The sequence below is a fragment of the Petaurus breviceps genome, unplaced genomic scaffold (assembly GCF_028583685.1).
Source record: "Petaurus breviceps papuanus isolate PSGF00001 unplaced genomic scaffold, PetGlider_PUasm1.0 577, whole genome shotgun sequence".
In the NCBI taxonomy this organism is placed as follows: Eukaryota; Metazoa; Chordata; class Mammalia; order Diprotodontia; family Petauridae; genus Petaurus; species Petaurus breviceps.
Window position 1 is genome coordinate 1,215,591 of NW_027186389.1, and position 11,191 is coordinate 1,226,781.

The 11,191-nt window shown below is 51.9% G+C and overlaps 1 protein-coding gene across 1 annotated transcript; it reads left to right on the forward strand.

Annotated features, from left to right (window-relative positions):
• The first annotated feature begins 1,120 nt into the window (after window positions 1–1,120).
• Window positions 1,121–10,866, forward strand: SLC6A16 (solute carrier family 6 member 16). The gene is given in 14 exon segments (XM_069103454.1): window positions 1,121–1,189; window positions 2,476–2,668; window positions 2,995–3,143; window positions 3,224–3,350; window positions 3,438–3,460; window positions 3,462–3,614; window positions 3,712–3,822; window positions 3,982–4,221; window positions 4,223–4,266; window positions 4,728–4,914; window positions 5,142–5,343; window positions 9,289–9,448; window positions 9,928–10,090; window positions 10,381–10,866. Coding segments are annotated over 14 exon segments (2,307 nt in total).
• Window positions 10,867–11,191: the final 325 nt, after the last annotated feature.

Sequence of the window (11,191 nt, forward strand, 5' to 3'; positions counted from 1 at the left end):
AACAGCTTTTACAGATTCCCAAGGGTAGTCTGAGTGGTTATTTCTGATGTAACTCTTAATCCTAAGAAGCCAAAGATCCCAACAGAATTGTTTATCTCAAGGAAGCCAGTTCAAAGACCCTATTGTAGAGTGAACCAGACAGGATGTCTCTGGGAGAGGGAGTTGGGGGGGGAGGGGGAGGCTGGGTAATCTAGACAACAGAAAAAAGACAAAAGACATTACTAAAAACTATTTTAGAGAATAAAACAGGATGAAATTGTATTGCAGATATAAATGTAAAGGTAGATATATAATACATATGAAAGGGTAGATAAATAATTATACAGGTAAAGGTAGACATACAATTATATGCATATGTCAAGGTAGATAAAATAGAATTATATATTTAAGGGTAGAGGAACGATTATGAGATTAGACATATGATTATATATATGGAAGGATAGATGTGAATATATATGTAAGTGTAGACTGTATAAACATATATGTAATAGTCGGCATAATTTAATATGTATGTGTGGGTGGGTGGTGGATGTATGGGTAACTACAGTATGTGTGTAAGAATGGATGTATAATTCATATGACCTCAAAAGGCCCAGATACCTTGATTAAATCAATTGACCAACCAATCCAAAGTATGAACGAATTTCCCTCCTCCCTTCCCCTCCCCTGTCCTTCTCCTTCCTTCCCCATCTTTGTTCTCCTTCTCCCTCTACATCCTCCCCCTCCTCTTTCCCCTCCCTCCCCCTCCTTCTCCTTCCCTTTCCTCCAGCAATCAACTGGAGGGTTGTCCGACCTCAGGCATTGGACTGGGAGTCAGGGGTGGACCAGAGTCTTGTCTCTGATACTTTCTAGCTCGATGACCCCACGAGAATGACCTCAGCTCTGAGTCTCAGCTTTTTCTGTTTTATAGGGGTATTGGAAGGAGTTGCTTAGGTAGAACCTGTCAAAGAGCTTTGTAATCCTTCAAGCCCTACAGAAAGGCGGCAGTCATTCAGGTGGGCCGTTCCCCAAAGGGACTGAATGAACCCATGAATCAATATTGTTACTCAGGGTGTCTGTCCCAAGGGTCAAAAAAGAGCTCTCATCCCCACCAGCACTAAATTTGGCCAATTGTTCACATATGTCAAATTTGCGAACAGGGATCAATAAAGTCTCCTGGGACTCGACCCTTGGACGGAAGACAGCCTCGGCAAGTCAGAATATGGGGAGGAGGGAGCGCAAAAGGAGTTGGAGGGGGTTTATCTCTTCGAGACCGCTCCCAAGCCCTGCATACCACGAGATAAAGGTAGTGTGGAGGTGAGAAGGAAAAAAGGCTTTAAGTGCTTAGAGATCCCCATTTGTGGGGCAAATGAGGAGGTGTGGGTGTGAGCAGAAAAGTTTACAAGCGGAAAATAGCCCCCTGTGGCTGTCAGCCTGCTTTTCAAAGACCTTTTTCCCCCACTTTCTATAAGCGAGGTCCTCTATACTCTTCCCCTCCCCCCCTCCCCACCCTAGGGCTTTCTCGAGGGATCCGTCAGTGACCGGAGTCCTCCCACTGACACCTCTCCCTCGTGTTCGATGACCAGTACAGGGAGGCAGGCATCTTGGCCCTCCGCCTCCCTCGGATACTGACTGGAGGGTGTTAGCTGTCCCTACCCTTAGACCCAGAACCAGGTCTACCCTCACTCCCCACCAGGTGCCACAGGGCTGAAGTTCAGGTCCTAACGGTCCTACCAAGGAAGGGACTCAGTTCTAGATTTGGGAGGTGGTCCGGGGGATCAGATCAGGGGACTGTTCCCAGGTTCTAGGTCAGGGCCCTGGGATTCCTCAGAAGTGAGGTCCTTGGTTCTAGGGCTGGGGTCTACATGGGAAGAAGTAGCTGCTCTTAGGTTCTAGGTCTATACCATCCTGGGGGTTGGAGATATTGGATCCTAGGTTATAGTGCCAGGTCTTACATTGCAGGGTGAGGATTCAGGGTTCTTGAACTTTAGGACTGTATTCTGAGCTTTGTACTGAGGTAGTTGGGTTCTAAGTGTTTCTGAGTTCTAGATGAACTCTCCAGGTCCAGTTTCTAAGTGTTGAGGTAGCTCCCCCCAGATTCTGAGGGCACCTCATGGTTTCTGATGCTAAGTTCTGGATCCTGATAGAGGCTGGGTAGATGGGAGTGGTCTTGATTCTAAGCACTTTTTGAGAGCCTTTGGGCTTGGAGGAATGGAAGGGGACAAATAGGCCTAGAGGAAGTTGATTTGGAAGCCACAGGACCTGGGTTGGGCTCTTGATTCTGTTGTTTCCCTGCTAAGACACGGAGTGGCCTGGTTCAGTGAGCTCTGTACCCTGAGTTCGGAGGGCTGGTGGGAGATGGGGCCCCCAGTGTGAGTCCTCCACAGCTCTGCCCCTGCTCCCCCCGCTCTCTGGGCATCTGGCCCCTCCTCTGAGGGAGGAGGTGCTTTGGGCCTCTGGCTGTGTCCTCCTCGGGCCCCTGGTCACAGGATGTAGGCTGAGAAAGGTGCTCCAAAAGTGACCCACAACATAGATGGAGTAGACAGTGAGGCCAACAGAGAGGTCAACAGTGAGGCCAGCAGGCCAGTCTGGAGCAACAATACCGAGTACCTCATGGCGCAGCTGGGCTTCTGTGTGGGACTGGACACTCTCTGGAGATTTCCTTCTTTGTGCTGCCAGAATGGAGGTGGTGAGCTGAGGGTCTGAATGCCTGGCTCTGGGGTGGGGGAGGGGGAAGCAACACTGAGGGAATGCCTGGGTCCCTGAGGGGCAGAGCTCGGGCAGGGACACCCAAGTCCCTGAAGAGAAGGAGGGATCTGCCTGGGATTGCTGGGCCACTTGGGACCCTGGGGCTGCCTGAAACCCTGAGGTTTACTGGGATCCCTGGTCCTCCTAGGGCCCCCATGGGAGGCTGAGGAAGTTGGAGCCTGAGTCCCTGAAGAGCAGAGACTGGGGGAGGAAGGAAGCTGGGGAAAGAGCTGGATCCCTCTTTCCCTCGGTCTCTCCACCCCCCAGGTTCGTTCCTTCTAGTCTACATCCTGCTGCTTTTCATCCTGGGTAGCCCCTTGGTGTTCATGGAGATGACTTTGGGGCAGAAGGTGCGCTTTGGTGTCTGCTTGAAGATCCATCACCGGCTGTGGGGCGTGGGCCTGGCCTGCATCCTGGTGAGGCTTGGGGCCCCAGTGCTGCCAGTTGGGGGGGGGCGGCCCAGGAGCCTGGCTAATCGTCTTCCCCCCCCTCCCAGGTCTGCTTCCTGATGGCCATTTATTATACTGTGTTCATTGCTTGGAGTATCTTCTACCTCACCAGTTCCTTTCAGTACCCACTGCCCTGGAATCAGTGCCCATTGTTGTCCAACACCAGCACCCCTGGTAAGCGGCCAGTGAGGTCGGGACTGGGGACCTCCCCTGCCTCTCCCTTCCTGCCTAAGTCGTCTCATTCCTGTCCTGGCTCCCCAGATTCTATGTGTGCCCACACTACCCCCATCCATTTATTTCTGGTACTGGCAGACCCTGGAAGTCACGGGCAGCATGGAGAATAGTGGGGGCCTTGTCTCGAACATCACCACCTGCCTCTTAGTGGTTTGGCTTTTAATCACACTCTTCTCCATACAGGGCATGAGGGTCAAAGGGAAGGTAAGGGGCTGGTGACGGAGGAGCTGGCAAACTCTGACCCCTCACCCCACTGACCCTTGGTTCAGTCTGACCCTTGGATTCCCCTGCCGCCCTCCAGATACTATCCATCTCCATCATGATCCTCTTTGCCATCCTGTTCTGCTTCCTCTTCCGAAGCTACATGCTGGAAGGTTCTGTCTATGGCCTGCGCCAATTGATGACTGCCAAGGTGAGGGGCCCCTGGCTCTTGGAGCCTCAGTTTTCCCTGTCTGTAAAACGAGGGACAATGCCTCCCATGCTCTGTGGGCGGGAGTCAGACTTCGGGGCGCTCAGCGTTTCTCAGGCTCCCTCCGGGTGCGCCCGTCGCTGCAGCTCTGACTCTGTCCAGGGAGTTCCCCGCTGCTGCCTCCCTCTGCAGGTGTCAGCCATCACGTCTCCGCTGCTGTGGCAGCAGGCAGCAGCCCAGGTGTTTCACAACATGGGGCTGGGCTTTGGCAGCATCTCCATCCTGGCCTCGTACGTGAACAAGAGTAAGAATTGTGCCCAGGATGTGTTCATGAAGGTGTTCTTCAACCTGGCCTCTTGCCTGTTGGCCGCTCAGGTGATATTCAGCTTGCTGGGTTTCCGGGGCCACCGTCTACACCCGGGAATGCAGCAACCGATGAGTGGAGGGGCTGCTCCTGGGGCTGAAGCTCGGGGGCTGACAGATGGGGGAGCAGCCTCTTCTGGCTCTGACTTCCCTGTTCGTGTGTGTGTGTGTGTGTGTGTGTGGCGGGGGGACCAGAGCGGAATGAGCTCTGGGTCCAGGACACAAGCATCCTTGTGGTGGAGGGCGGAGCCGAGGGTCTCACAAGGTACAACCTTACTGGGATACTGTCCTGGAGAGATTCTAGCTCCACCCCAAGGAGAGGGGAGCCACAGGGGCTGGGGCAGCTCCAGGTGACCCCTCCTGGTTTCTGCCCTCATCCCTCCCCTCCCCCCACCCCAGCCGCTGTGCTGACATTCCTCCCAGTCAGGACCAGGGCTGCTGAGACGCCCAACCCAGGCTCATCTAGCTCTGCTGGTCTAGGGCCCTTCCTGAAGAGGGAAGGCATAGAGGAAGAATTAGTGACCACATCCCACCCCCTGAACCAGGAACTCTTGGAAGCTGTTGCAGCTGATCAAAATGAGGAATCTGCCCTTAGAGGCAATGCCCCCCTCAGAGCTGTTGAAGAAGCTGGTCAAAGTGTACAGCAGATGGTTATATCAGTTTAACAGTGATCTGAGGAGCAAGATTCTTGCCCATGTGTCTGATTGTGACTTGGAGAAACAGCTTGTACTTGTCAGAGTGGCCTGGGGATGGTCCTGAAAGGGAGGTGCCTGGGGAGCAGGGTTGAGACTTCTCCAAGTACCCCCCCAGGGGAGGTGGCTTGGGGATGAATGGGTTCCAGAAGGGATGGTGCCCCCCCCACTGAATCCATTCAGACCCAGATCAGGGGCACAGGATGGGGAGCCCTCAGTGAGGTTCCCAGTCATTCTGGGCATCCCACCACCTCCCCCTGCCCACAGCACGTGGAAGGCCCTGACATGGTGTCCGTGGCCCTTGCTGAGGCCATAGCCAAGTTTTCAGTTTCTCCCTTCTGGTCTGTCATCTTCTTTCTGATGCTTGTCTTCCTGGGACTGAGCTCTTCAATCGCAGTGATAGAGGGTGTCCTGACCCCACTGTTCTACAACTTCCCCAGCCTCCAGCACTCCTCTTTGACCATCTCTGGTAGGTGCCACCCTAACCCCTGACCTTTGACTGTGATTCTGTTCAATCCACCAAGCAGGGATGGAGCCCTTGCCTTGTTCCAGGCAGTCTCTGTGCTGGGCCCTGCGGAAACAAGGACAAGCAATCCCTGCCCTCAAGGAGCTTACATTCTGCCAGGGAAATCCCAAGTAGAGGAGTGAGAGGGGAGAGAGTTCAGGAAGGCTTCCCTGAAGGAAGCCAGAGCACACCAGGCATGCCGAGCCATGGTCTCTGGACAAACAGACCAACTTGGCTGAGAAAGAGAATGAAAAAAGGGGAATGCGTGGAACAGGTCACAAAGGGCTGGGCAGTAGAGGGATTTCAGTGCCTGGCTGAGGAGCGAGGCGTATTGAATGCTTTGATCCAGTTGTCACATCCCCAAGAGCCAGTAGGGTGCTATCGAAGGTTTGAGAGCAAGGAAATGAGGTAGTCAAACCTGGGCTTTAGGAGAATGCCTTGGGCAGTTGGGTGGAGGGGGGACTGGAGGATATTGGAGACAAGGGTGCCAGTTAGGAAGCTAGCACAGTGCTCAAGGCAGGAGGTGATGAAGGTCCTCCTTAAGAAGGTGGCTATAAAAGGAGAGGAAAGGGGATGTCTATGAGAATGGCTGGGAGAAGAAATGACAAGACTGAGATGCAGGGGGTGAGTGATGAGGAAGAGAGAGGGCTAATGTGGAGGCTGTGACCCTGGGCAAGGCGGGATACCATTGGCAGAAAGAGGGTCCTGAGGGGAAGAGGGGGGTTTGAACAGTCAGCCAGAAGGGCCTGCTGTGGGCTGGGTGCTAGGCAGAAAGTGACCTCTGCTTTGCACCCAATCCATTTGAGATGTCTCTGGGACAAGCATTAGAAATGGCTGACAGATGGCTTGCAATGTGACACTGGAACTTAAGAGAGAGACTTGGGAGGGCTGGATATGGAGATCTGAAAGTCCCCTGCATAGAGATAGTGTTCATGGTCACTGATGAGACATGGGGGGGGGGGGGAGAGGAAGCAGAAGGAGAGAGAGACAGACAGACAGACAGAGACAGAGACAGAGAGAGAGAAGAGAGAGAGACAGAGACAGAGAGACAGAGACAGACAGAGAGATAGAGACAGAGACAGAGACAGAGACAGAGACAGAGAGATAGAGACAGAGAGAGAGACAGAGACAGAGAGAGAGAGAGACAGAGAGATAGAGACAGAGAGAGACAGAGACAGAGAGAGACACAGAGAGAGAGACAGAGAAGAGAGGGATGGAGGGAGAGACAGACAAAGAGAGAGAGAGAAGAGAGGAAGGGAGGGAGGGAAACAGAGACAGAGAGAGAGGGAGGGAGGGAGAGAGAGACAGAGAAAAGAGAGAAGGAGGGAGGGAGAGGCAGACAGAGACAGAGAGAGACAGAGACAGAGAGGGCGAGGGAGGGAGGGAGGGAGGAAGGGAGGGAGAAAGTGAGAAGGAGGAGGACAGGAGGAGGGAGGGTGGAGGGAGAGAAATTGAAAGGAAGAAAGGGGGAGAGGGAGAAAAAGAGAGAGAGAAGGGGGAAGAGAGAGGGAGAGAGAGATTGAAAGGGAGGGAGGGAGAGAGAGTTTGATGGACAAGAGGCCTGGGGCAGACAGAGCCTTAGGGATCCCCCACAATCAGAAAGCAGGTAGGATGATGGTCTGACAGAGGAGACTGAGGAGCAGCCAGATAAGCAGGCAAGTTCCCATTAATGAGCAGCTACCAAGCTAGAGGTCACAAGCCATCTGGGGCCATGCCAGGAACCTGCCTGTGAACTTGCACTTGTAGGTTGGTGACTGTGACCTCCTGTTCTAAGTGTAAGATTGGGAGTAGCTACTTCTACTACTGTAACCCACAAGCCCCTACCAGTGCTTCCCTTTGACAATTGTACAGGAGCTTCAACAGACATTTATCAAAAGTATTTATTCCAATGCCACAGCAAGAACAATTCAGTATAAAACATTTTTCCCAATAAACCTAGGACATGCTCTCTCACAAATACACAGAACCCATAGGAGGGAATGCGCATAAATTTAAAAGTAGTCATTTTGAGGCAAAAGTGACCAAGGTGAGTCATAACTCTAGCATTCTTGGACTGCAATGATTTCTTCTGGGTATGATGGATAGCTCTCCACAGCTGAGCTATTCCCATAAAACGGGGTTAATACTGCTGCCCCCCAAGGTACAGTATCTCTGCTGACTGGTGCATCTGCTGCACTCCGGGGACTGAGTCTTCAAATGGGCCATGGTAGCTACTGTGCTCTTTGAACTGGGAGGCAGAGAACTTTGGCTTCACATTTGCGGAAGCATCAGTTATTCTGTGCCCTCCCAGTTGAAGCCCTGGGCTTAGTCAGCCCCCTGGCAGAAGGTGGGAAAGATACAGCTTCTCCATTTGCCATTGTCTCTGGTTCAGGGCTGGTTTCCCTTGATGAAGGATCTCATCCTAACATATGGTAACCATCTTGGAAATTTCCCAAATCTTCATCTTTGCAGGCTAGGCCATAACCAGACAATGACTGTTAGCCCATTAACCAACCAACCTGCTCCTGGGGTTCAGGATTTCTCAGGTTTTTAAAATTTGAGCGATAGGGCTTTGGGCCGGGAGTTGGAAAGATCTGTGTGCACTCCTGCCTTAGACACTTCCTAACTGTGTGACCCTGGCCAAGTCTCTTAGCTGCTCTCAACCTCAGGGTCCTCATCTATAAAATGGGGATAGCATTCCTCTCAGGATTGTTGGGAGAATCAAAGGAGATAACATTTAGGAAGCAGCTGCATAAAATGATAGCTTTTATATGCATATGAGTACCTTAAAGCCTCAGATACTTTGTAAATAGCAGAATGATTCAATCCTACCTGAAAGGAATTGAACTTTATATTGTCTTGTATCTGTCCTTGCCTGTATGTCCTTCAGCTTCGATAAAGTCTAAAAGGGGCTTCTTCTTGTTCAGTCATGTCTGACTCTTTGTGACCCCATTTGGAGGTTTTCTTGGCAAATATTCAGGAGTGGTTTGCCATTTCCTTCTCCAGATGAGGAAACTGAGGCAAACATAGTTAGGTGACTTGCCCAGGGTCACACAACTAGTAAATGTGTGGGGCTGGATTTGAACTCGTGAAGATGAGTCTTCCTGATTTCAAGCCCAGTGCTCTATCCACTACACCACCTACTTGCTCATTCCCCCTATGGGCATATCTTTATGTATAAAATGCTCAACTTCCCCAAGGCAAAAAATAGATATTTTAACCCAATCTTAGAAAAAGAAATTGAGCAAGTCATAAATGAATTGCCAAAGGGGAAAAATTCTCTGGACCAACCTGATCTCTATCCCCTGCCAAACATTTCACAGATTAATCACTGTGTTGCAAATATCATTCTCAAAATCACAGACAAGTCACTCACTCTCCCAAAGATGGAGCCAGTGGACTCCAAATTGGGGGTGGAGTTTCCAGGAGGAGGGGCCATAGGAGTCAAGACAGAGGAGCACTGAGAAAAGGGACTCTGGAGAGGATGGAGTTGAGAGCCAGAATCCTTGGGACAAGGAAGGTCACTAAACCATTAGAGGCTGGAATGAAGAGAGGGTGGGGATGATGTCAGACAGCTTTGATCTGTGATGGGGAGAGGAGGTGGTTCATTGCCTGGCTCTCTGTTTAGCAAGGTTCTTAGCTGCAGTTCTGGGAAGGGAATGAGGTTCTGTGGACCTCTTGAGAGAAGTGTGGGAGTAGAGCCTCGGCCAGGGCAGGAGAATGTAGAAGAGAGGAAAGAGTTTCAAAACTGTTGAGTGACCATGAGAGCCGCGCTCTCAAATCCCATTCCACTGACCTTTTCCTAACTGGAGATGATACCTGACTGGACCCTTCCCCCAGTCCTGCCTCATGCTATGCCCATGCATCTTTGACCTCTGATCTCTGACCTGCCCCTGTCCCTTCCCGATGTGGCTTCCCCTTGCCCATCATTGATCATTGGCTGTCTGGGCTTCCTGTCTGGCCTCCTTTTCACCCAGCGCTCCGGCCTCTACTTCTTGAATTTTTTCCATGAATTTGCTGTTAATCTCTCTCTGCTTATCGTGTTCTTCTTTGAGAACATTGGTGTGGTCTGGATATACAGGGCTAAGAGGTGACTGTGAACCGCACTTACCTGGGGATACTGAGGGAGCTACTCAGGGAGAACCAGAAAGCCTCAAAAGATGTGGGAAGACTCAGAGAAAGCCAAGAGAACAAGGGAGTCCCAGTAAGATCAAAGGACATCCTAGGGGACCAAAGGAGATTCTGGCAAACCAAGAAAGAGCCAAAGGGTCCAGGGGACAACAAGGGGACTAGGGAGATCCAGGAAAACCAAGGTAGGCCCCATGAAACCCAGAGAAATCTGGGGAGAGTCAGATCTTCAGGGACAGTGGGAAATCCAAAGAGAAGCCAGGGAAAACTAGATGTACCCTGTGGGAAGTGGGGGCCCTGAGACTTTACAAAGGCTAGAGAAAGCCAGGGAGAAGAGAGGGATCTGGGGAAATGAGACAACCCAGGGAGTCCAAGGCTGCCCTCTTGCCCCTGGGGTTTGGGAGCCCCCCATCCCAGCACCTTGTGCATGGCCACCTCCAGATTCGTGGACGAAACGTGGAACGTAAGGGGGTTCAACATCTCCCTCATACATGAGTACCTGCTGTGCTATGTCACCTTGCTGATTTTATTGATCCTTCTCATAGGCAACCTGTTGCAGCTGTTGCTGAAACACCCCACCTATAAAGCCTGAGATAAAAACTCTGTGAGATGCCAAGGGCTCCCCACCCCCTGACCCTCAGGCACCCAGGCAGGAGCTCCCTCATTCTTCACCCCTTCCAAGGACCCAGATATGTTTTTTCCCCATCCCTCACCTCAGGGAACCAGGCAGCCCCCTACCCATCACCTCCTCCCAGGGGTCCCATCTCTCACCAGATATTCCTCACTCTTCCCAGAAATCACCCTTTCTGAGCCCCCATTCAGACACAATGTCTTCAGGGCCCAGTCTTGATCCCCCGGCACCCTGAGTGACCTTCTTCCCCTTGGTCTTCACAGTTCACAGAGTTAAGCCTTTCCTATCCAAAACGGGCTGTGATCCTGGGGAGTGGCCTCGCTTTGCTGCCCACCCTGTTGGTCTTGATGGGCCTGTTAAAGGGTTCAAAGAAGCCAATCATATTGCCGCTGCTTAAGGATGCCTCTCCCAAGCTCTCAGTGACTTCCTCCAACCCCTCATCTCTGACCCACTTCCAGGATCAGCAAGCAGCCTCCTCCAGGAAGACTTCAAGGCTTTCTGAGGCCTAGGCTGCAAAGGCCAAATAGAAGGCCCATGGGCCACAGAAACAGCCTGGCCTCTAAGCCCCCTGAAAATCCATGGGAACAGCTGTTGGGCATGTTAAGAAATGGAACCCTAGAGGCTCCGCCCAAGAGGTCCCAGGTTTCCAGACCCTCCCTCTCCTTCCTCCTGGGGCTAGAGAGTCCTCACAATGGTCTACAGTACCCCCTACCTATACAAGAACACTTTCCCAACTAAGGGTCTTCTAGTCTCTGCCTTACACCCTCCAGTGAGTGGGTACTGCCATCCACCTCTGCAGCCCATCCTGCCTGGGGGCCACTCTCCTTGGAAGGAAGTTTTTCCTGAAGTTAAGCTCTTTCTGGCCTCTGAGACATGTCAACCTGGCTACTGGACCCTTCCCTCTAGGGACAAACAGAAGGAGACATCCCTCCTCCATATGCCCTTCAAGCCCTAGAAGATGGCACTCTGGTTTCCACTGCCTCCCCTGCCCCCTCACTAAGTTTTTTCCAGGCTGACTCTCCTCCTCTGGATAGCTCCCTCCCCAGCTTATTAATGTCATTTTTAAAGGTGCCC